The sequence below is a fragment of the Leopardus geoffroyi genome, chromosome B1 (assembly GCF_018350155.1).
Source record: "Leopardus geoffroyi isolate Oge1 chromosome B1, O.geoffroyi_Oge1_pat1.0, whole genome shotgun sequence".
In the NCBI taxonomy this organism is placed as follows: domain Eukaryota; kingdom Metazoa; phylum Chordata; class Mammalia; order Carnivora; family Felidae; genus Leopardus; species Leopardus geoffroyi.
The window spans coordinates 113,428,691-113,454,135 of record NC_059327.1 but is presented as its reverse complement, the minus strand read 5'-3'; the positions used below and the strand labels follow the sequence as shown (position 1 = coordinate 113,454,135).

At 39.4% G+C, this 25,445-nt stretch overlaps 1 protein-coding gene across 4 annotated transcripts in view; it reads right to left on the bottom strand.

The window, feature by feature from the left end:
• Nucleotides 1–19,264, bottom strand: part of PLA2G12A (phospholipase A2 group XIIA) — a 35,150-nt gene extending 15,886 nt beyond the window's left edge. Inside the window, exons 1-4 of one of the 4 annotated variants that reach the window (XM_045470584.1) lie at nucleotides 18,877–19,264; nucleotides 9,079–9,155; nucleotides 7,744–7,909; nucleotides 5,132–5,667 (exon numbers count right to left, since the gene is read on the bottom strand). In XM_045470584.1, the coding sequence (XP_045326540.1) occupies nucleotides 5,549–5,667; nucleotides 7,744–7,909; nucleotides 9,079–9,155; nucleotides 18,877–19,087 (573 nt within the window). In that variant the 5' untranslated portion in view covers nucleotides 19,088–19,264 and the 3' untranslated portion in view covers nucleotides 5,132–5,548. Of the gene's footprint in view, nucleotides 1–4,976; nucleotides 4,982–5,131; nucleotides 5,668–7,743; nucleotides 7,910–9,078; nucleotides 9,156–18,314; nucleotides 18,354–18,876 lie in introns of those variants that run through there. The other 3 variants (XM_045470543.1, XM_045470593.1, XM_045470581.1) reach the window with 3 other exon arrangements.
• Between the last annotated feature and the right edge of the window lie 6,181 nt (nucleotides 19,265–25,445).

Sequence of the window (25,445 nt, the reverse complement as noted above, 5' to 3'; positions counted from 1 at the left end):
TTACCACCATCTTTAGCTCACTGAAAGCAAGATTGGCCTTCTTTTGGTTTCCCCATTAGAGGAAACAGTTGCTTAGCATGTAGGAGGTGCTCAGTAAATATTTATCCATTGAATGAGATCCAGGGTTTCAGCGTTTGCACTCTGGACTTTATCCAGTTTGAATGTGTTATCTGACCACCAGAACTTCCTGTCCTTTTGCCCAATTTTCAGGGTCTCCTCTGCTTGAGTCCTGAAAACACTCCCCCCCCCCCCATAGATGTGGAAACCCAGTTGGCTGACTTTCCACTTATCTGAAAGGTGAAGATAAAAGGAATGTTTTATTTTTCCCCCTAAGTATCTTACCTCAGAATATTACTTTTTATAGCATATGTATGTGGTTATGTTTTAAAGTAAGATTTTGTCTAAAGACACAAAGCATTTTGGGATACTTATTTCAGAATTCTAAATGTGTAATTTTAGCCTTTTAAAGCAATAGCTATCCCAATAAAATGAGTGCCTAGGATTGGAAAACAGGCTGCCTAGACTCTAACCCTGGCTCCACCATTTTCTTAGCTGTAAGACATTGCATAAGTAAATCAATTTAACCTCTCTCAGCTTCAAATTCTCATCTGTAAAATGGGAACCAAGCTTACTCAAGTTTTGGAGACAGTAACTGTCAAACTCCTAGAATAGTACCTGGCTCACAGTAAGCTTTCAGTACATTTTTAGAGATCACACCATGGTCTCTGAAGCAGCAGTATCGACACCAGGGAACTTACTAGAAATGCAAACTCCTGGGACCTACAGAATCAGATCTCTTGAATAGGAGAGCCTGGGGTGGGGTCCACACATGTTTTAATGCCAGAATCCAATGATTCTGCTTCTCGCTCATGTTTGAAAACCACTGACATAGACTAATTAGAATCCTACCAATGCCACCTTCTCAAAGAAGAAAAAGAACTGAAATCCATATTATTAAAATAATTAAGATGCATTACAGATGAAAGTTAACTGACAGGATGGCTTAAATGTCACTTTCATAGAACTTACTGAAAGGTCTTAGCTAATTGTCACCTATGCTAGAAATGAAGTATATGGAATAAAATTCAGAGATAATTCTCAAATTTTGGTCATTTTTTTTTTCAACTTACCCCACTAAACTTGATTTTCCCTATATAAATCACAGATATATTAGATTTCTATAATCGTGATTCCTATACTAAGCTGAAAGCCAACAAAAAATGTTTGTAAAGTTGTCTGCAGGGAACCTTTGAAAAATGTTCTTCGAAACCTATAAACCTGAGGCAGAAAAGCCTAACATCACTATTGCTTGTATATATCACTATTGCTTGTATATATCACTATTGCAAAGAGACACTAGTTATTTTTATTAATCATTTTTGTATACTGGTTACACTGACTCATTCTTGCTTTTATTTATGACTTGAGCAGATGGCTGGTTTTGTAAGGTGAAGCAGTGAAGAAAAACTGCAAACGAAGGGGGCTATTCAATCACTTTAACCAGTCCTGAGTTATATATTACACAAGACCTGAATGAAAACATTATAAGTAATATCTGTGAATTTGAATAGTGCAATGAGATACATGTGGGAAGATCTTACCTAACAGGTTTCATTCTACCCCAAATTTACTGAAGCCAGCCTCCTAAACAGTTGTTTTGATAGACTTCATGGTCTTCACTTTGTTAGATGTTATCGTTATGTACAGGATAAAATAACGTACATTTTGATTTCCCGACAATCTTGTACTTCTATATATACTGACAGAAATACCACTTTTTCATTTTAGGAAGAATTAGTTATAAAGTTAATAAAACAACATTTTAATTAATATTACTAGTATAGTCTATGGGTTCACTGAAGGAATGCCGGTTCCAGATGTGTATAACTTACTTTTGTCCTCATTATTACAATTCTTTCTTCCTTAGAGCTTCTCTGTGCCTCAGTTTTTCCACCTATGAAATGAATACAGCCATATCTGTCCCTGGAAGAGGTGCATCAAAAGATTTTAAAGACATAGGTGGTATTTAAAGGCAATATAGTTTTATTCAAAAATATAAGTCTTAGGTTTCTTGCAGAGAGCTGCAGAAAGCTAGTCTTGGGGTTTTCTTTTTGTTTTTGTTTTTTTATGAATCTATTCTATGGATAGGGAAAATGCCATTCTTAAAATCTAAATACGTGCCCTGTGGTACATAATTCAAGGGAAGACATTAGTAAGAACTCATGTTCAGCTTAATATATATGCACACACAGAAATCATTATAGAGACGTACATGTACATGGGTTAATATGCATACATATTTCCTAGCTCTGTTTGCTGGGAGGATCTAGCAGAATGGATCCTCTAGTAGCAATGAGCAAATCCAATACCCAAATACTGGTTTCTAAGTTGCACTGCAAACCATTCCCCAATAAAAGGGACTGGTGCTCTTTGGAGAAGAGGCAGATTCTAGTGCTAGAAATACACAGGTTGGGCCCAGATCAACTTTCCCACATTCTTACCAGGAAGTATGGAAGTGTTCAAAAATCAAAAGGATGGGGATATATCAAAGAGACAGAGGAGCCAACCTGACATAACTCCTAAGAGCCAAGCTGGAACAACTTGACCAACAAAGTAAACATTACCCAAAGTCTAAAGGAAATATACAGGAGTCCATACTGATATAAAGAATTGAGGAGGGGGGGGCACCTGGGTGGCTCAGTTGGTTGAGAGTCCGACTTGGGCTCAGGTCATGATCTCACAGTTTGTGGGTTTGAGCCCTGTGTTAGGCTCTGTGCTGACCGCTTGCTCAGAGCCTGGAGGCTGCTTCAGATTCTGTGTCTCCTTCTCTCTCTGCCCCTTCCCTGCTCATGCTCTGTCTCTCTCTCCCTCAAAAATAAATAAATGTAAAAAAATAATAATTGAGGTGGGAGGAGACTTTTCTGTAAGAAAAATTTACCACATAAAGATACTCCCCCTTCCAGAAAGTGGAACAGAATCTTGCCCGCTCATCATAGACTCACCATAGACTGACCTGGGGGCTGACTTCCAAAGAACAGAAGTATGGAAAGAAAAAAATAAGAAGTGTCCAGAGTTAACATACCATCAAGTTGATAACATTCAATTACTGATATGATTTGATGAGAAGAACCCTTCTTCACCTTTGTGGTTTTCTTCCTAAATATCCATAACCCCAGTGCAATTATGAGGGAAACATCAGACAAGCTCAAATTGAGGGGCATTCTGCAAAATACTGACCAGTACTCCTCAAAACCGTCAAGGTTATGAAAAACAAGCCTGAGGGAACCATCACAGACCAGAGGTTTATCAGACATGATGACTAAATGCAATGTGGTATCTTAGATTGGATCATGGAAAATAAAAATGACATTAGTGGAAAAACCAATGCAATCCAAATGTAGTCTAGAGTTGATTTCTTAACAAATGTTTCATGGTTATGTAAAATGTTAGGGGTAAGGAGTACAGAGCAAGTCTAGATTATTTTAGCAACTTTTCTGTAAATCTTAAAATTATTCCAAGATCAAAATCTTAACATGTAAAAATAGTTTCTACTGCTCTTTGTGTATAATTTATGACCATGAATTAAATATTTTACAGAATTCTGAGTCTGTCCTCTTGAGAAACCAATGCTGCCAAGAAAACCCATCAATTTATTATAAGTTTAAAAGTTACCTGGTCAAGTATTTCAATAGTAAATATTAATAGAGAGCTTATAAAATTGCTGCTTTTTAAAAAGTCTGGAAAGTATCAATTAAGGGTTCCAAACATTTAAGTTAGACCCCAGTTTGCTCCATTAGTCACAAGGGATACACTTGCCCTGTCTCACAGAGAACACATCTCTTAGCAGAATAGCTCCACCAGCTCGGTTTGGGAAGTTATCAGGTTCCCAGCAATGATATATATCCAAAGTTAGGAATGTGGCCCTTTCTCTAGAACACACTTTTCTTTCTGCCCACTTCTGCCTGTAATGACTTAAAAAGAACCACTTCTCCTGGAGCTGCCTTCTCTGACATTCCAAGCAGTTCATCTTAATAACTCTGACCACAGGTTACCCAAAAGTTATATATGGCTTGGGATCGTAGGCTAGGGAGAGTCAACAGCTGGTGGTAAGCAAAGAGGCATAGAGGAATACAGCTGGGCTTTCCAAAGGGTAGAAAGCTTTCAACACACACAGACATTTTCAGAGGTAGTTAAGGGTCTGGGATTTGCTTTTAAACATCTGCTGATAATTTTCAATGTAAATAAGAAATCTACAAAAGATAGCTCTTTGTATCTTGCTTTACCATCTGTTTTGACTCCACAGTTAAAGACTTAAATTTTTTTTTTTCAAAAACAATGTTTAGTAATAAGACTGCTATTAGGAAAAGGTTACTGTCTTAAAAATATACCTGAATCTACTATGAGGACCAAGTGCTAAGGAATAAACACCAAAGCAGGGCACCATATAATGCTCTAATGTGTATGTGAAGCACCTTTTCATTTGTCTCATTAAATTCGTGTTTTCTTCAATTTAGCCAAAGGTTATAGCAAAATATGGTATTTCTCATATGAATAGTTCATAAAATGGGAGTGGCTGGGCATCTGAATTTTGTTCATGTCACCTTCTAGGCACATTACATAATACTTAGTTATCCTGGTTTTGCTCCCCAAGAGGCCACCAATTTTACAAGGAAAAGAGACATGGAAACCTTGTCCTTGTAACCAGTCTTGTCATTAATAGAAGTGAGACTTCTCATATGTGGATCTTGAGAAACTTAACAGAAGACCATGGGGGAAGGGAAGGGGGAAAAAATAGTTACAGACAGAGAGGGCGGGAGGCAAACCATAAGAGACTCTTAAATACAGAGAACAAACTGAGGGTGGATGGGGGAGGTGGGGGAGAGGGGAAAATAGTGATGGGCATTGAGGAGGGCACTTGGGATGAGCACTGGGTATTGTATGTTAAGTGATGAACCACGGGAATCTACCCCAAAAACCAAGAGCACACTTTACACACTGTATGTTAGCCAATTTGACAATAAATTATATTAAAATAAAATAATAGAAGTGAGACTTATTCATATGCTCAATGGGCTACAAGAAAACAGCATATCATGTGTTAATTAAAATAGAGAAAAATAAAGTCAGATCCTTCCAAGCATAAAATGTATATTTAAAATTTTGTAATAAACATATATTTCTAAGTGAAGATTTCCCCGTATTTTCAAATAAGATAATGCTGAACACACATTGTAATCCATTTTACATGTGACTTCATTGTTTTGGTAAACACAGTTGTGAAAACTGAGTTACAGACTCCTTCTTTCAAAATATTCTCCCCTTAACACACACCTTTTTCTGAGATCGGTCAAGACAACTTGGCACACTAAGGCAGCAATGTCCAGGAAGATCACCTCCCCCACTTTTTGCTTTAGTTTGAATGTCAAAATAAATCTTAAAATAATCCTTTCACAAAAGTAAGGCAGCTTTATGCTGTAAAACGTTATTTCTTTGTCAAAGGTTAGATTCTTCTGTCCCCTTCTGCTGTCACCGCCTGTCAGCATCTTCTTTAAAGATCACTTTTTTCTTCGTAGCGGCACCTACATGCGGCTCGTTGGCTGTCCAGGTATGGTTTGCAGCCTAAATGTATAACACTATCAAACAAGAGCTCCACTGCTGTTTCACACGCTGTGAAGTAAGAAAGCACCGTGACCACAAGGCAACCGCAAAGCACTGCTCTCTCCTCACATACATTACACGTTACGGCATGATGTCAAGCACACCCTTGGTGGGCACTTAACATATGTTATGTCACCTTCACCCTCACCCTCGCCAGCCAGAGCACCTACATACAGACTGTCGGGGTCAGCACCTTTAGCATCTGCTTTGTTTGCTCGCAAATGTTCAGTTTTTTACGTACTCGGCAAACAAGTCTCTCTGAATGGTACTGATTAGTTCATCACTGTTAATTTTCCTTTTATCTGAAAAATACCACGATTAAAGATGCCTTGGAACACTCAAGTTTGCATTTCAATAAAAGATTTTTAGGTGTAGAAGAAATAAAGGTTAAAAACAGAGAAACCTCAAAACATTTAATTATGGCCAATGACTTCTAAGAACTGATCACACATCATTTAAGATGCTTAAGGTAAATGGACCCCAGTCTTTGTCTCTCTCTTTCTCATTATCCAAATTTGGCTTGGGAAGGGAAACATAGGAATCAAAAATGTTTTTCCTCTGGCAGAGTTTAAAATTTTTTTTTAGGGAAAAAAAAAGGTAATATGGGGTGCTTGGGTGGCTCAGTCGGTTAAGCATCCGACTCTTAATTTCGGCTCAGGTCATGATCTCAAATTCAGGTCATGAATTTGAGCCCTGTGCTGGAGCCTAACAGGGCAGAGCCTGCTTGGGATTCTCTGTCTCTCCCTCTCTCTCTGATCCTCCCATGCACTCACTCTCTCTCAAAATAAATAAATAAACTTAAAAAAAAAAAGTAGACTTACTTTCCTTATTCTCAGAGGCCTAGAGCAGCCAGGTTAGATTATCTTAACACACTCCACTTACAGAGACATAGCACAGAGTGGCTTTTAATTGTCCAATCTTCCAATTTCAAATACTCATGTTAAGGAAGAAACTATTCATTGCAAAATCTTGACATTCTCAAAGTTCTCCAAAAGACTATGTCATTAAGGAACACAACTACCACAGAAGTGTCAAGGCTATAATTATTAAATAGGACATTGCAGGGAAATTGGCTGCATCATTTGGCCACACTCGTAGGTCCTTAGATCAGAAGACAGGAAATACATCCATGCATGCTTCAGCCATACAACTAGGTTACCTTAGCCGAAAGCATGCAAGGGCATTCAGAGGCTGGAAGTTCAAGCTGCACCTAGAGCAGAGATTTCTTTCTTGACAGTTATTACTAGGAATTCAGAATCAGACCTACAACAGGACACTGTCTGGGGAATACTGTAGCAGCCAGAACGCAAGTTTAGAATTGGAAGTATGCAACTTGGGACAAGTTACTTCTTTCCGAACCTGTTTCCTTCCTTGAAAAATGGGTATAACACTACCTACTTGTTTGGGTTTTGTGGACATTGAGGAAAACCTAAGAGATCTAGCATGGTATCTTATGAAAAATGCTTCTTAAAAGTTAGTTTCCTGTCCTGCCCCTTCTCTTCTGATTTCAAAGTATGGTAAATAATTCGGCTGGACAGTGAAGAGATTTTGTAACTTCTAGTATTTGTACAGTGACTTGTATTTCCACTGATATTTCATTTTATACTTATGATGACTCTGTGAGGTGGGTATTCATGTTATTTTATAAATGAGAACACTGAAGCACCTTTACTCTTTGCTGGTTTTGCTTTGTGTCCCTTCACTGTGAGTACGACTATATGCTGAATCTTGTCAGTCCTCCTAGCAAACCTGGGAGTGGTTTTGGGGACCCTCCTAACAGAGATACATATGAAGGGACAGAGTTAAGGCTCAAATCTTCTAGAACTTCCCACTCCAAATACAATGTGTTATACTAAATCACTGGATCCAGGGTTTCAAACTTTAGGCTCTAGAGAATTACAGATATACTACTGGACACAGACCTTGGATGCATTCTTCTCTGCCTCGTACACCCCACTCCCAAGGTTTCTTAACACTTTTTGCTCCCACGACTATAACTCATTTGAGATGACAAAACCAATGACTCCTCATCCCAAAAAACTGAAGGGGCTGTGTCACGATAGATAAAGTAACACACATCCTTACCCTGAACATGCTGAGCCAGCCCGAGTGTCTTCTGCACGTTCCGGCAGATCTTAGAGAGGCAATACTGGAATTCCTCATCACAGTCATTCTTGCTTTTGCCACAGGTCTCATAGCACCTGTCGTGCTGGTTGCAGCACTTTGTCAGGGAAGGGATGCCAATATTGAGCTGAAAGAGGCATTTGGATGGATTATTGTTGATGAAATTCAAAACTCCTCTGCCGAAGCACTGCATTCAAATAGACTTAGAAATCAAGGACAATGACTGCTGCATAATTTCCAAAATCCATTTCCGTCTACAAATATTTTCCGTGTTATTTCTACATCTCCCCATTACTCACCCGCACCCACCCATGTTCTCTCCCTCTCAGCCATGCCTCAAACTTCCTATTTTGCAATATTCACAGTTATCTGCTGGTAACAAACGTAACTTCCAGTTGTCCAAAACACCAAACAAAGTTTTAAAAACAGAAAGGTCAGGCCAAGACCTAAGATTGATTTAGGGATATTCCAAAGTATTTTGTACCTCTCCCCCTATAAAATGTTCTTTATATAGAATATCACTGAAAACTTTTAAGCTCCTACGACTCATATTTTATGTTATCATGGTTCAGTCTTTGAGTGTTAATCCACTCCCTAAAGATACTGTTCCTTCGAATCTGTAACTTATCTTTAACTGATTTAAATAACTACATGCAAAAATCTTGTGTCTAGGAATCAGTCATGTTTTCCCACAAAAGCTATCCCACTTCACCTAGTTTTAATAGAGTATAAATAAGCTTTATTTATAATTTTTCATCCTAAGGAGCATTCCTTCTATACTCCAAACTTTAAAAAAAAAAATGTTTTTTTAATCTTTGTTTTTGAGAGAGAGAGGGACAGAGTGTGAGTGAGGGAGGGGCAGAGAGAGAGGGAGACACAGAATCTGAAGCAGGCTCCAGGCTCTGAGCTGTCAGCACAGAGCCCGACACGGGGCTCGGGCTCACGAACCGTGAGATCATGACCTGAGCTGAAGTCGAGTGCCCAACTGACTGCACCACCCAGGCACTCCTTCTATACTCTAAACTTTTCAACTATGTGTGTGACACAAGGAAATATCATTTCAACAGAATTAACATCTACAAGATTAAAAAATAAAACATGAATTTTAGTCCATTTAGTTTTATCAGAACTTATTAAATGTTTTAGCTATAAAAGAATATAATAAATCTAATTACCATTACAATAAGCAAAATTATTTGTGAACCTGAGAACATACAGACAGTCTTGCGTTATTAAGAGTACTTGCATAGCCTACCAATCATAAAACTTATCAAATAAGAAAATAATAATATTTACGTGAACACCAAACAGTGGAGAGCCACATCCATTAGGCGGGGAGGGTTTATACCCATAACGTGGGAAAGGCTTAGATCCTATAAAATAGAAATGGTATCATAATTAATTTTCAAATATGATAGAAAATACATATGCAAAAAGGTCTATGATGTGCTATGCTAGCCTTGGAAATATTTAATATTTAAATTTTTTTTTAATGTTTACTCATTTTTTTGAGAGACAGAGTGCAAGCAGGGGAGGGGCAGAGAGAGAGGGAGGCACAGAATCCAAAGCGGGCTCCAGGCTCTAAGCTGTCAGCGCAGAGCCTGACGCAGGGCTCAAACTCACAAACTCACGAACTCATGATCATGACCTAAGCCAAAGCTGGACACTTAACCAACTGAGCCACCCAGGTGCCCTGGAAATATTTAATATTTAGATACTGACATAAGTGACTGTCTTTATTCTAAGCCTAACCATACAAAAGCTTACTGTGGACTTCAGGAAATTTCAGAGGTTACTTGCCAGATTGGGCCCATATATATGACAGATAAATCCACCCTGTTTCCCTGTGTATTCTAACACTTACATTTTTGGTTAAAACCTTATAGGGCAAGAACGGTATACTCCCAAACTTCAGTTAATACTTCACTGCACACAAACCTCAATAACCATTAACTAACTAGTTTACTCACAGAGCTTGAAGCTGAGGAAGATGAGGTCATCCAATGAACATTTAATTACCTTAATGCCATTATAAGACATTACAGGACCACACATTCTAGCCTGCACTCCAGCCAACCATTTCACAAATATACCCCTTTTCCAGCTAAGGAAAAATATCAGGAATAAAGATTGCTTGGTGAACCATATTACTACAGTTCTATTCTCCCTAACAGCACAATGGTTCAGTAACAAGGAGAAAGATGACTTTATCACAGCAATCTTAAATGCTGCAAAATATATCACAAATACCTCGCATGTAATACAGAAATGATTCCAATATACCCAACAGTCACCTAACTTTCTCTTGAAGGTTTCTCACAATCTTCCTACAGTGTCAAGAAATAGCCTATCCTATTGTGGAATAGCACTAACTGTTAAATTCTTTCCTGTTTCCTGTAAATTCTACCTATAAACAATCCTCTACCACCTGGGAAACACGAAACAAGCCGGATTGTCTATCTTACATCATAATCCTTCCAACATCTGGGACTACCATTTATCTTTAATTCTAAAAGCAAAACATCCCCAGTTATTCCAAACACTTCCCCATAATTGCTTACTTAAGAGAGACACAAAGTATCCACCAACTCTCATTCAACTAATATTTACTACTAGAAGACTTAAATAAAGATAAGTTTACCCTCCAAAAGTAAAGGGAGGGGGAAAAAAGCAACCCTTCCAGTAATCAGCCATCAAAATAAATAACTCCCTCAAAGTAAGGATCTAAAAATGGTTTGAGTTGCTAAGACTCACATGTTCGACTGAGGTGACAAAGAAGTAGAGCCTGAAGAGAGTATAAGCTCATGAAGATATAAAGCTTTAGCTCAGCCTGCCCCACTCAGTCTGAAGAACAGTATGTACAAAGAGAACAGTTATGACCGATCGAGGAACCAGGAGGCCAATGACAGAAGTTGGTCTGGTTTCTCCAGCACTGTCCAAGAAGGATGGTTGTTTCTGGGCCCTTGGAAAATGAAGGAACACACCTCATGCTGTCAGGGACGAGTCACTGTGATCCTTCAACTCCTACTTTTAGTCTTTCATTCTTAAGAAAACTATTAATGATTTGGCTATTCCCTGAAAGGGCCCACAGAGGGAGGATATACTAACCACTTGGAAGTCTTAATGGGCACCTCAAACTTAAAATGTACTTCCTGACATTCATCCCCAAACCTGCTCCATCCACAGTTCCCTCTTGTCAAGTATAAGACTCCAACCTTCCTGGTGCTCAGGAAAAAAACCTTAGCCATTTCTGACTCTCTCATTTTCTTATATCCCACATCCACGCCAACAGCATGTCCTGTTTGACTCTACCTTCAAAATATTGAGAATCTGGGGCGCCTGGGTGGCTCAGTCGGTTAAGCGTCTGACTTCAGCTCAGGTCATGATCTCACACTCTGTGAGTTCAAGCCCCGCATCGGGCTCTGTGCTGACAGCTCAGCTCCTGGAGCCCGCTTCAGATTCTGTGTCTCCCCCTCTCTCTGCCCCTCCCCTGCTCATACTCTGTCTCTGTCTCAAAAATAAATAAAAACATTTAAAAAAAATATTCAGAATCTGATCACTCCTTACCACCTCCACTGCTACCATCCTGCTTCAAGCCACGATGGATTACTGCCATAACCTCCTAATGTCTCCCTACTTTGCTCTCCCCACCCCACCCCATCTCCAACTATAGTCTATTCTCAACACTGAACCTGAGTGATCCTATTAAAATATTAGATCAAGTCTTTCCTCTGCTCAAACCCCTCCAAGGGGTTCTCATCTTATTCAGAATAAAAGCTAAAATCCTTTCAATGCCTATAAATTCTGTATAGTCGGCTACACACACACCCTGACTTCTCTGACCTCATCTCCTTACTATTCTCTCTCCTCTCCCTTTCTTCCACACTTCATTCCATCACCTATGACCTCTCTGTGGTTCCACACACACTCCAGGTCTACTCCGGCCTTCATGCCATTGACCCTGCTGTTCTATGAGGACGCTCTTTCTCCTCGTATCTACAGTTATTCCTTCACTTTCTCAGCAAGGCCTTCTGGGACCATACCATTTGTAGCACGCATATCCTTTAAACATACTATATCATTAATCTACTTATTATCTGTCCCTCCCCATACTAAAATATTAACTCCTTTTAGGGCAAGAGTTTTGTTTTGTACCTCCAAAGCCTAGAACAGTGCCTACTATATGGTTAGGTTCTCAAATATTTGTTGATGAATGAATGAATGAATCAATCAATCAATGAGATGACTTGAAGGCAAATCCCCATGGCAGTTCTAATTATCCTTATAAATAAACTGGTACTGCTGCTTATCCTTCAGTCTCCTTTTAGTTTGGTGACCATTAATCAACCTCCAAAGACTGATCACTTCTAGTTTGTCACATGTCTTTAAAATGTGCCATCTCAAACTAAACACTACTAGGTATGATGATGTATTAATACAGCCTAAGATAGTTAGCATATATTTTAGCTGTGTCTCAGTTGTAAGATACATCAGACAGTAGGAAAAAACAACCAGTTCTTTCTAAAATGAACTTCTTAATATCTCCTGCTAGACACTTAGCACTTCTACAGTTTAAATTTTGAGTGTAAGTATTAGATCGTGAATCTCTTGTTAGATCATTTTTCAGGACTGTTCAGCACATTTTTTTTTAAGTTTATTTTTATTTTATTTTTTGAGAGAGACAGAGAGAGCGGGAGAGAGAGGGAATCCCAAGCAGGCTCTGCACTGTCAGCACAGAGCCCAATGTGGGGCTTAAACTCACAAACCATGAGATCATGTCCTGAGCCAAAACCAAGAGTGGGACACTTAACCGACTGAGCCACCCAGGTGCCCCTGTTCAACACATTTTAAATTTAGAGCTGTCTACCCAGTGTTGCTGCTCCCAGATACTCACAGATATAAGACACAGATATTAACCAGGGCAGAGGTCTGCTACACCCTGTCATAGATAAGCCCTCTCTATAAGCAGCCATGAAGTCATTAACCCAACCTTTTGGGTAGACTACTCAACCAGTTGTGACTTCATCTAAATCAAGTTTTCTCCAACCTACATTTCTCATGAGAGTATCATGAGAAACTAGCCATTTGATCTATGGTTTTCTTTGTCCTACCACATGAGAACTCTTTTCACTGAGTGGATGGAGGCTAGCTCAGCATCACATTCTTGGGGAAGCCATTCTATTTCTTGAAGCTTCATCATGATGCTCTCTGTCAGGGGTTTTAACAACCAACTGTTCAGGGGCACCTGGGTGGCTCAGTTGGTTAAGTGTCCACCTCATAGCTCAGGTCATAATCTCCGGGTCATGAGATCAAGCCCCATATCAAGCTCCCTGCTCATTTTTTTTTTAAGTTTATTAGTTTTGAGAGAGAGAGAGAGCAAGCAGAGGAGGGGTAGAGAGGGAGAGAGAAAATCCAAGCAGGCTCTGCACTGCCAGCACAGAGCCCCACACGGGGCTTGAACTCATGAACCATGAGATCATGACCTGAGCTGAAATCTAGAATCATATGCTTAACCGACTAAGCCACCCAAGTGCCCCAGAAATGTTTCTCTCTTGATGCTTTGTTTTATCATCTGTGTGGACAGAAAAAATCTAAAGATTTGCCTGGACTGAGGTTATGATAGATCTTTTCTACATATTTTTTAAAAACTTGATGTAAATACTTCCAAATAGACCAATTTCCTTCCAACTTCCTGAAAGCCACTGAAGCAGATGACTTGTCATAAAGGGAAGGCTATTGCAATCCCTATCAAAATAACACGAGCTTTCTTCATAGAGCTAGAACAAACAATCCTAAAATTTATATGGAACCATAAAAGGACCCAAATAGCCAAAGCAATGCTGGAAAACAAAAACAAAAACCAAAGCTAGAGGCATCACAATCCCAGACTTCAAGATCTATTACAAAGCTGTAATCATTATGGTATTGGCACAAAAACAGACACACAAATCAATGGAACAGAATAGAGAACCCAGAAATGGACCCACAAACGTATGGCCAACTAATCTTTGACAAAGCAGGAAAGAATATCCAATGGAATAAAGACAGTCTCTTCAGCAAGTGGTGCTGGGAAAACTGGACAGCGACAGGCAGGAGGAACCTGGACCACTTTCTTACACCATACACAAAAATAAACTCAAAATGGATGAAAGACCTAAACGTAAGACAGGGAGCCATCAAAATCCTCGAGGAGAAAGCAGGCAAAAACTTCTTTGACGTTGGCCGCAGCAATTTCTTACTCAACACGTCTCCAGAGCAAAAATGAACTATTTGGGACCTCATCAAGATATTTCTGCAGGGTGAAAGAAACAATCAGCAAAACTAAAAGGCAACTGACAGAATGGGAGAAGATATTTGCAAATGACGTATCAGATAAAGGGTTAGTATCCACAATCTATAAAGAATTGATCAAATTCAACAACCCAAAAAAACATATAATCCATGAAGAAATAGGCATAAGACATGAATAGAAACTTCTCCAAAGAAGACATCCAGATGGTTAACAGACACATGAAAGAAATGCTCAACATCACTCATCATCAGGGAAATACAAATCAAAACCACCATGAGGTACCACCTCACACCAGTCAGAACGGCTAAAATTAACAACTCAAGCAATAACAGATGCTGGTGAGGATGTGGAGAAAGAGGATCTCTTTTCACTGCTGGTGGGAATGCAAACTGGTGCAGTCACTCTGGAAAACAGTGTGGAGATTCCTCAAAAAATTAAAAATAGAACTACTGTATGACCCAGCAATTGCACTACCAGGTATTTATCCAAGGGTGTGCTGTTCTGAAGGGGCAGATGCACCCCAATGTTTATAGTAGTGATATCAACAATAGCCAGAGTATGGAAAGAGCCCAAATGTCCATCGACAGATGAATGGATAAATAAGATGTGGTGTTATGTGTGTGTGTATATGTGTGTATATGTGTGTATATATATGTATATATATATACATATATATATATATATGTATATATATACGTGTATATATATACGTGTATATATATGTATATATATATGTATATATATATATACACACATACGCCCAATGTAATATTACTTGACAATCAAAAAGAATGAAATCCTGCCATCTGCAACTACGTGGATGGAACTGGAGGGTATTATGCTAAGTGAAATTAGAGAAAGACAAATATCATGACTTCATTCATATGATGAATTTAAGATACCAAACAGATGAACATAAGGGAAGGGAAGCAAAAATAATTATAAAAATTATAAAAAATAATTTAAAAAATTATTATAAAAAATATAAATGATAAAAACAGGGAGGGAGACAAAACATAAGAGACTGTTAAATATATGGGGTGCCTGGGTGGCTCAGTCAGTTGAACGTCTGACTTCAGCTCAGGTCATTATCTCATGGTCTGTGGGTTCGAGCCCCGTGTCGGGCTCTGTGCTGACAGCTAAGAGCCCGGGGCCTGCTTCCAATCCTGTGTCTCCCTCTCTCTCTGCTCCTCCCCCACTCTCACTTTGTCTCACTCTGTCTCTCAAAAATAAATAAATGTAAACAAATTAAAAAAAAAGAGAGACTCTTAAATATAGAGAACAAACAGAGAGTTGCTGGAATGGTTGTGGGAAGGGGGATGGGCTAATTGGATATGGGGCATTAAGGAATCTACTCCTGAAATCACTGTTGCACTATATGATAACTTGGATGTAAATTAGAAAATAATTAATTAATTTAAAAAAAAAAGAAAGAAAGGGAAGGCTGTTGGGTCAACGATCTCACCACTGCGCTCTATAGGAAACGCAGCGTAGAAATTCAAACCTGTTTTCCCAAACACTTGAGATTTTAATTCGTGATTACTAATCTGCAGAAGGTCCTTGTGCTACTTTATTTTTCTAGTCCATTCACTTTCCTATTTTCCTCAAATCTCCAACACTTCTATTCCCATCTTCTCTCTCAGCTATGATGGTCTTGATTCCTACCTCACGGAGAAAAACCGAGGCAATCAAAAGAGAACCTGGCCATCTATCCACCTAATCATCATCTGCGCCCATGTCTTCTACCTTTGTTCCTATTAAGAGAAAAATGTCCTCTGTGCTCTTGGCCAATCTATTTATATACTGGAACCCACTCCTGTCACTTACCTAAGGACATGATATGAATAGGTCTCCTTCCTCTCTCCCGTTATCAGTGTTTTCACTCTCTACTGAATCATCCTCAAAAGTATACATATATATTATTATTTTTCCTAATGACCTAAAAACTTTTTTCCACGTCTGCCCTATTACAGTTAATGGTAACCCCATCCTTCCAGTTATCCAGGCCAAAAACTTTGGATTCATTTTTTATTCTATTCACACCTTCCTTCTGAGCCATCAGCAGATCCTTTAGGCTCTTCCTTCAAAATGTATCCGAAAATCCAACCACTTCTCACTATCTGTATTGCTACAAACCTGTACAAAACCACCATCGTCTTTTGTCTGAATTCCTGCACTTGTCACCCTGCCTCCATTCTTGCTTCCCACCTTCCTGGACCCTTTTTATCCTTTGCACAACAGTCAAAGGGATCCTGTTAAAACATAAATCACTGAATAAATTTACTTATTTGTAATTCTAAAACATTTTACAAGCCAATTTTGTTTTATATTTTTCAGAAGAAATCAGAAAGTTTTCTTCCTCAAATCTTTTCTGTCAGGGAGAAAAAAAAATTAAAAAACAAATAGCAACTCTCTAATTTGTTCTCCCAAATAACTTTACTTCAATCTCAATAAAGCCTTGTTCCCACACTAGGGAGGATGGCCAGAAGGGAGCAAGTCTCCATAACGCCAATCCTTTTGATAAAACAAAGAAAACTGAATGCAACAAGTCTGTGTCCTTTAATCTGACCACCCTCTCCCTACTACTAAGTCTTTTTTTTTTTTAAGTTCTTTACCGCAACTATTAAACACCCCTGAATCACCATGCTCCCCTAGCTTTGGGATTTGTCTGTTTCTGTTTGGTTCTGATTTGGTCACCTGCATTCCAAAATACAGGAGAGGTTGAAACAGTGTTCTAGGAAGACTTCTCAGGTAACAGCAATTAAAGAACAATTTTCATTATGTTGGAATTATCAACATGGTGACTTGGAACCACAGTCCTATAAGCAGACAGCATTTACTAAGACACAAAAGGATGTTCACTGAAGAATGTCATTTCCTAAATTCTCAAGTTCATTTGTGGTTTCTTTTTTTTGTGCCGGAGATCTTGCTCAAAACTCCACATGGTAAATTTAGTGGGGCTTGTTGAAGATAAAAAGGGTTAAGTAATACGAAAGATTAAAGTCATCTTTATAACAGGAATAGTATCCAATCAAATGCAGAGATATTTTAAATGTAAATAAACTCTAGAACCCTTGATTCCTAACAAGTAAATGAAGACTGCTCCTTCCAAGCTTTTCCTATCTCAGTAAATGGCAACTACATCCTTCCCTTGGTTCAGGCCAAAACCTTCCGAGTCATCCTTGACCAGCCTTTCTCCGCAGGTCCTTTACACCTGCCCTTCTCTCTGCCTACAGGGTTCCTTCTCCAGATAATCACAGTGTCGTCACCTTCACTATTTTCAGATTTCTTCTCAAATATTATCTTATCAGTGAGACCTTCCCTGAACAACCTATTTAAATGAGTAAACTGCCTACCAACACAGCCACTGCTGTTTTTACTATTGTTCTCTAAACACTGTTCTACTTCAGACCTACATATACTGCATATTTGGTTTTTACTTGTTTAGTTTACTGACTGCCTCTCCCCACCAGAATGTAAGCTGCATGATGAATTCTGTGTATTCTCTATTGCTGAATCTCCAATTGGTAGAACACTTGAGAACTAACAGGCACTCAAGTATTTGTATCATGACTAAGTAAAATTATGATATCTGACTCAGGAAAGGCAACCATTTAATCTTCATATAATTCACTTACTCCTCCCAATAAGCTCTACAACGACAAAAACATCCTTCCTGACTGCAAACTGGTGACATTTAGGCGTAAATTTTGGAAGGAAACATTTTGCACCTCGTAGCATACAAGATATGGCTCATTCTTTAATTCCATTAACATAAAACTGGAAATTATTTTGAGAATTACAGGCAGCAGGTGGCATCACAATTTTACATTAAAGAGATTTATTTTAAATTCACCTACATCCAAACTGGTTTTACCATTAGTCACTGAGTTCCCCATTACTTTGAGCTGCCAAGCATTAAATGAACTAGGCCCAGACTTCATCTCTTATTTGAAATATGATCTCCCTAACAAAATCTTGACATTTTGAATTTCCAAAGAGAAGCCCTACTATCTTATCTGAACTGTTACAATATTTAAACATTCAAAAAAAGCAAGTGCTTGAAAAGATTTCTGCTGAGATAGAGTTTATTTTAACTAAAATGCCCCAAACAAGTTCTCAGATTCAAACAAAATTAAAGTTAAGAAATATGAAAAAGCAAACCAAAACAATGATATTAGTATTAATCATTACTAATTGGAAGAGGCGCCACTGATAACCAAGGAAAGAAAATTCCTACCAAGTCGTGATAGACAATTTCTCCAAGAGTTATCACAACTCTTTCTCAACAGAGCACACTAAAATGTCTGTACAAAGGTCGTAATTTATTTTCTGTAGCTCTGCAGAAAAAAAAAAAATTAAAACCAATTACTGAGAAAGTTACAACGTCATGATTAAAATTCTCGGTATATTCTGCATGTTCAGCTGACTAATAGCGCTAAATACAGAGCTAAAATCAGTCGGTTCCACTCCATTCCATGACGAGTACGTCACAAAGTTCTTAGGCAACTTTGGGCAATAGCAAAAGAAAAAAATAAGAAAGAAAAGGTAGTAATGGAAAAAAAAAAATGAAAACGGGACGGAGAGTATACCCTCAGGTGACCTCTTACATCCTAACAATTGTGGTGCGAACTTCTAACCTGATTGCTCAATCACAAGAACGGGAAGATTCTAGCAGTGATTAAGATTTTCCACGGCTAGAGGACAACGTCAAGGTGTGCCCTGCATCTCCCACTTCCACAGCCTCTGTCCCCGCAACACCCTGAAATTGAGGGCCTCGCAGGGCCTGGGCTCACTCTCACCGTCATTGCACTTATACTGGCAGAGCCCGTCCTCGCCTCCCAGGAGGTCCAAGGCGGCGTTCAGGTACGTGTCTATCTTGTGAACGCCGTTCCGGATGGTCTTCAGGGTGGCCCTCCAGTCGGTGGTCTGGGCCTGCTCCTGGCACCTGAGAGCTGCGGGCAGGAAGAGGAGCAGCAGGAGAGCGAGCGCGGGCCGCGGGAGCAGGGCCATCAGCGCTGCGCCGGGCCGTGCCCCCACGGAGCCCAGGGGGCGCCTTGGAAGCGGCGCCAGCCCCCAGCTGCTAAGTCCCCAGCAGGCTACATGCCCACGCCTCCTTCCGAACTGGGAGGCGGGCCCTCACCGCCTTTATTGAGCTCCCGCGGGGAGGCGGTGCCGTCGCCAAGACGCGAGACACTGCGCACGCGCTGACCTGGTCCCGCGGTCCCTACTGTGCGCCTGCGCCAGGGCGTGGTGCGTTGGAAGCTGGAGAAAGCGCGAGTGCGGGGCTGCAGTGGTGTCCACCGCGCCGTAGTAATTCCCACTTTGCGCCTCTGCCCGGGCTCTGGTTAGTATTGCCTGAGGGTGTAGTATTAACTCAATACCGGTGTCGGGCACCATCCCCCAAGGAGGCTGACTAAATCCGTACCGAGTGGCTGTGACCGTCGGGTTTTTTTTAAAGCCCCCTCCCGGATGGTTGTAGGGTGCAGCCAGGACAGGTTCAGCCCAGCAGTTCCCTCCCCAACACATCTCATGGGACATCTTTTCGGGGGTATTCACCGTAGAAGAAATGAGTTCCCGTGGCCCCTTACAGAGGCGAGGGGTACAGCTGAGTTTTCTTTTTGAAATCGCGATTCTGCCTGAGAGGTGGAACCGAATCCAGAACTACCTCCTCGCGTTCTCGCCCGGTCTTCTAGACCCGCGGTGGCTGCGGCTGGGAGAGCGTGAGCCAGACAGGTCGACACTAGGCGGAGGTGGTGCCTGACTGGCAAGCATGAGCTAGAAGCTCCTTTAGAAATTCTGGAAGAAGAAAATAGTTGGACAATAAAAAGTGTTTTCTTTCTTGGTAAGGAAGAAACAGTACTCTATACTTGGATACAGTTAAAAAAACAAAAAACTTTTAAACATGGTTTTCCTACTCAACATATTTTCTAACTTGATAACTACCGTGATATTTCTCAGTATTTTTCCCTGCGCTATGCAGAATCCTTAAATAACAATTGCAGTGGTTGCCAAAGCTATAAATATCTGATTATCTTAGTATCCCAGAAGTTTCCAAGAATTTCACTGTAAGATCAAGGGCAATATTGCAAGTATTAGGTGTGTATTTTCTTTTTTTTTTTTTTTTTTAATTTTTTTAACGTTTATTTATTTTTGAGACAGGGAGAGACAGAGCATGAACAGGGGAGGGTCAGAGAGAGGGAGACACAGAATATGAAGCAGGCTCTAGGCTCTGAGCTGTCAGCACAGAGCCCGACACGGGGCTAGAACCCACGGACTGCGAGATCATGACTGACCTGAGCCGAAGTCAGCCGCCCAACCGACTGAGCCACCCAGGCGCCCCGGTGTGTATTTTCTTATTAAAATTACCAATAAATTCTAGCTTGGCGTTTTGTGTTTGTCACAAGCTTCATGAGTATAATAAATGTGCACTTTAGAGTTCGTAAGAATCATATCCTTCTTTATTGAGAACTTACTCTGTGCCATGCACTTCACATACACAATCTCTCACATTCAGAACACCGCTTTACAAGGATGCAGACTTTGAGTAAGTTAGAAAAAGCTGTCTCTCTCCACAGAAAACAGATGGATGTAGCTCAACCCCAGCCTGCCACCCTCAGCCAGGTGTCCCTGGGCTATGATCAACTCACCACAATGGAGGATGGGAGACAGGTGCCTAGGGATGGAATCAAGGTACAGAGAAATCTGTGAAGTATCCAGTCAAACCAGGAACTATTTTTACCTCACGAGATGCCAAAGATTTTTGTTTCTTCATTTTTGTACAGAATATACCAAAACATTCAGAAAAGGGAGCATAGAATCTTTTTTTTTTTTTTTTTTTTTTTTTTTAAGATTTCTGGAGCATTGGTTTTCTCATCTCTAGTGTGGGTGTTGAATTAGACTATCTCTGGAGTCCCACCTAGTTCCACCTCCCAAACCCCTAAACCGGGTTTGGTTCTTTGAAGTCTTCAGAGAAACTCTCCCGTATGTGAGTATATCTTCCACAAGAAAAGAGAGAATGCAATAACCTGATTCCAACCCTTAGTAACCGAACCTCCAAAGACTTTCCTTTTTTTCTTTTCTCTATTCATTTACTCCTTGGTGATCTCATCTGATTTCTTTCTTTTCTTTTTTTTTAGATTTATATCCAAGTTAGCATATTGTGCAATAATGACTTCAGGAATAGAATCCAGTGATTCATTCCCTACATATAACACCCAGTGCTCATCCCAACAAGTGTCCTCCTTAATGTCCTTTGCCCACTTAGCCCATCCCTCCAGCAACCCTCAGTTTGTTCTCTATATTTAAAAGTCTCTTGTGTTTTGGGGCGCCTGGGTGGCTCAGTTGGTTGACCGTCCAACTTCAGCTCAGGTCATGATCTCACAGCTCGTGAGTTTGATCCCTGCGTCGGGCTCTGTGCTGACAGTTTGGAACCTGGAGCCTGTTTCAGATTCTGTGTGTCCCTCTCTCTCTGCCCCTAACCCACTTGCATTCTGTCTCTGTCTCTCTCAAAAATAAACAGTTAAAAAAAAAAAGTCTTGGTAATGCAAGCTAGTGCAGCCACTCTGGAAAAACAGTATGGAGGTTCCTCAAGAAACTAAAAATAGAACTACCCTATGACCCAGCAATTGCACTACTAGGCATTTATCCAAGGGATACAGGTATGCTATTTCGAAGGGACACATACACCTCAATGTTTATAGTCACACTATCTACAATAGCTAAAGTATGGAAAGAGCCCAAATTTCCATCAATGGATGAATGGATAAAGAAGATGTGCATATATATACAATGCAGTATTATTCAGCAATCAAAAAGAATGAAATCTTGCCATTTGCAACTACATGGGTGGAACTAGAGGGTATTATGCTAAGCGAAATTAGAGAAAGACAAAAATCATATGACTTCACTCATATGAGGACTTTAAGAGACAAAACAGATGAACATAAGGGAAGGGAAACAAAAATAATGTAAAAACAGGGAGGGGGACAAAACAGAAGAGACTCATAAATATGGGGAACAGAGGGTTACTGGAGGGGTTGTGGGAGGGGGGTAGGCTAAGTGGGTAAGGGGCATTAAGGAATCTACTCTTGAAATCATTGTTTCACTAATTTGGATGTAAATTTAAAAAATAAAAAAATAAAAAAGTCTCTTCTGTTTTGCCCCTTCCCTGTTTTTATATTATTTTTTCCCTTCCCTTCCATTCGTTTTGTATCTTCAATTCCACGTATGAGTGAAGTCATATGATATTTGTGTTTCTCTGTCTGATTTATTTCACTTAGCATGAGACCCTCCAGTTGCATCCACGTTGTTGCAAATGACAAGATTTCATTCTTTTTGACTGCTGAGTAATACTCCAGTGTGTGTGTGTGTGTGTGTGTGTGTGTGTGTGTGTGTGTGTACCACATCTTCTTTATCCATTCATCAGTTGATGGACATTTGGGCTCTTTCCATATTTTGGCTGTTGTCGAAGCACTCCTATAAACATTGGGGTGCATGTGCCCCTTTGAAATAGCACACCTGTATCCTTTGGATAAATAACTAGTAGTGCAATTGGTGGGTCATGCAGTAGTTCTATTTATAATTTTTTGAAGAACCTCCATACTATTTTCCAGAGTGGCTGCACCAGTTTGCATTCTCACCAGCAATGCAAAAGTGTTCCTCTTTCTCTGCATCCTTGCCAGCAACTGTTGCCTGAGTTGTTAATTTTAGTTACTCTGACTGGTGTGAGGTGGTATCCCATTGTGGTTTTGATTTGTATTTCTCTAATGATGAGTGATGTTGAGCATTTTTCATGTGTCTGTTAGCCATCTGGATGGCTTCTTTGGAAAGGTGTCTATTCATGTCTTTTGCCCATTTCTTCACTGCATTATTTGTTTTTTGGGGGGTGTTGAGTTTGGTAAATTCTTTGTAGATTTTTGATATTAACCCTTTATCTGATATGTCATTTGCAAATATCTTCTCCCATTCTGTCAGTTGCCTTTTAGTTTTGCTGATTGTTTCTTCCACCCTACAGAAGTATCTTGATGAAGTCTCAATAGCTCATTTTTGCTTTTGTTTCCCTTGCCTCTGGAGACGTGTTGAGTAAGAAGTTGTTGTGGCCAAGATTAAAGACGTTTCTGCCTGCTTTCTCCTTGAGAATTTTGATGGCTTCCTGTCTTATGCTTAGGTCTTTCATCCATTTTGAGTTTATTTTTGTGTATGGTGTAAGAAAGTGGTCCAGGTTCATTTTTCTGCAATGTTGCTGTCCAGTTTTCCCAGCACCATTTGCTGAAGAGACTGTCTTTATTCCATTGGATATTCTTTCCTGCTTTGTCAAAGCCATATGTTTGTGGGTCCATTTCTAGGTCTTCTATTCTGTTCCATTGATCTGAGTGTCTGTTTTTGTGCCACTACTATTACTGTCTTGATGATTACAGCTTTGTAATAGATCTTGAAGTCTGGGATTGTGATGCGTCCAGCTTTGGTTTTTTTTCTTTCTTTTTTTTCAGCATTGCTTTGGCTATTTGGGGTCTTTTCTGGTTCCATATAAATTTTAGGATTGTTTGTTCTAGCTCTGTGAAGAATGCTGGTGTTATTTTGATAGGATTGCATTGAATATGTAGATTGTTTTGGGTAGTGTTGACATTTTAACAATGTTTGTTCTTCCAATCCATGAGCATGGAATATTTTCCCATTGTTTTGGTGTCATCTTCAATTTCTTTCATAAGCTTTCTATAGTTTTCAGTGTATAGGTTTTTCACCTTGGTAGTTAGGTTTATTCCTAGGTATTTTATGGGTTTTAGTGCAATTGTAATAGGATCGAGTCCTTGATTTTCCTTTCTGCTGCTTCATTATTGGTGTATAGAAATACAACCAATTTCTGTGCATTGATTTTATATCCTGCAACTTTGCTGAATTCATGAATCAGTTCTAGCAGGTTTTTTGGTGGAATCTTTTAGGTTTTCCATACAGAGTATCATGTTGTCCATGAAGAGTGAAAGTTTGACTTCCTACTGGCTGATTTGGATGCCTTTTATTTCTTTATGTTGTCTGATTGCTGAGGATATGTTGAATAACAGTGGGGAGAGTGGACATCTTTGTCATGTTCCTGACCTTAGGGGGAAAGCTCTCAATTTTTCCCCATTGAGGTTGAATTAACAGTGGGTCTTTTGTATATGGCTTTTATGATCTTGAGATATGATCCTTCTATCCCTACTTTCTTGAGGGTTTTCATCAAGGAAGGATGCTGTATTTTGTCAAATGCTTTCCCTGTGTCTATTGAGAGGATCATGTGTTTCTTGTCCTTTCTTTTATTAATGTAATGTATCACATTGGTTGATTTTCAGATATTGAATTAGCCCTGCATCCCAGGTATAAATCCTACTTGATTATGGTGAATAATTTTTTTAACGCATTATTGGATCCAGTTGGCTAGTATCTTATTGAGAATTTTTGCGTCAGTGTTCATCAGGGAAATTAGTCTATAGTTCTCCTTTTTAGTGGGGTCTTTGTCTGGTTTTGGGATCAAGGTAATGGTGGCCTCATAAAATGAGTTTGGAAGTTTTCCTTCCATTTCTATTTTTTGGAACAGCTTCAAAAGAATAGGAGTTAACTCTTCTTTCAATGTTTGGTAGAATTCCCCTGGAAAGCCATTGGCCCTGGACTTTTGTTTTTTGGGAGGTTTTTGATTACTAACTCAATTTCTTTACTGGTTATAAGTCTGTTCAAATTCTCTATTTCTTCCTGTTTTAGTTTTGGTACTGTATATGTTTCTTGGAATTTATCCATTTCTTCCAGATTGCCCAACTTATTGGCATATAATTGCTCATAATATTCTTATTATTGTTTCTATTTCTGCAGTGTTGGTTGTGATCTCTCCTCTTTCATTTTTTATTTTATTTATTTAGGTCCTTTCCTTTTTCTTTTTGATCAAACTAGCTAGGTGTTTATCAATTTTGTTAATTTTTTTCAAAGAACCAGCTCCTGGTTTCATTAATATTCTTTTTTTCTTTTTTTAATTTTCTATAGCATTGATTTACGCTCTAATTGTTATTATTTCCTGTCTTTTCTGTTTTTGGGTTTTATTTGCTGTTATTTTTTCAGTTCTTTAAGGTGTAAGGTTACGTTGTGTATCTGAGACCTTTATTCCTTCTTAAGGAAGGCCTGTATTGCTATATCTTGCCTCTTATGACTGCCTTAGCTGCATCCCAGAGGTTTTGGGCTGTCATGCCATCTCATTTTCATTGGCTTCTATGTACTTGTTAATTTCCTCTTTAATTTTTTTGGTTATCCCATTCATTCCTTAGTAGGATGTTCTTTAATCTCCAAGTATTTGTTGTCTTTCCAAATTTTTTCTTGTGGTTGATTTCGAGTTTCATAGTATTGTGGT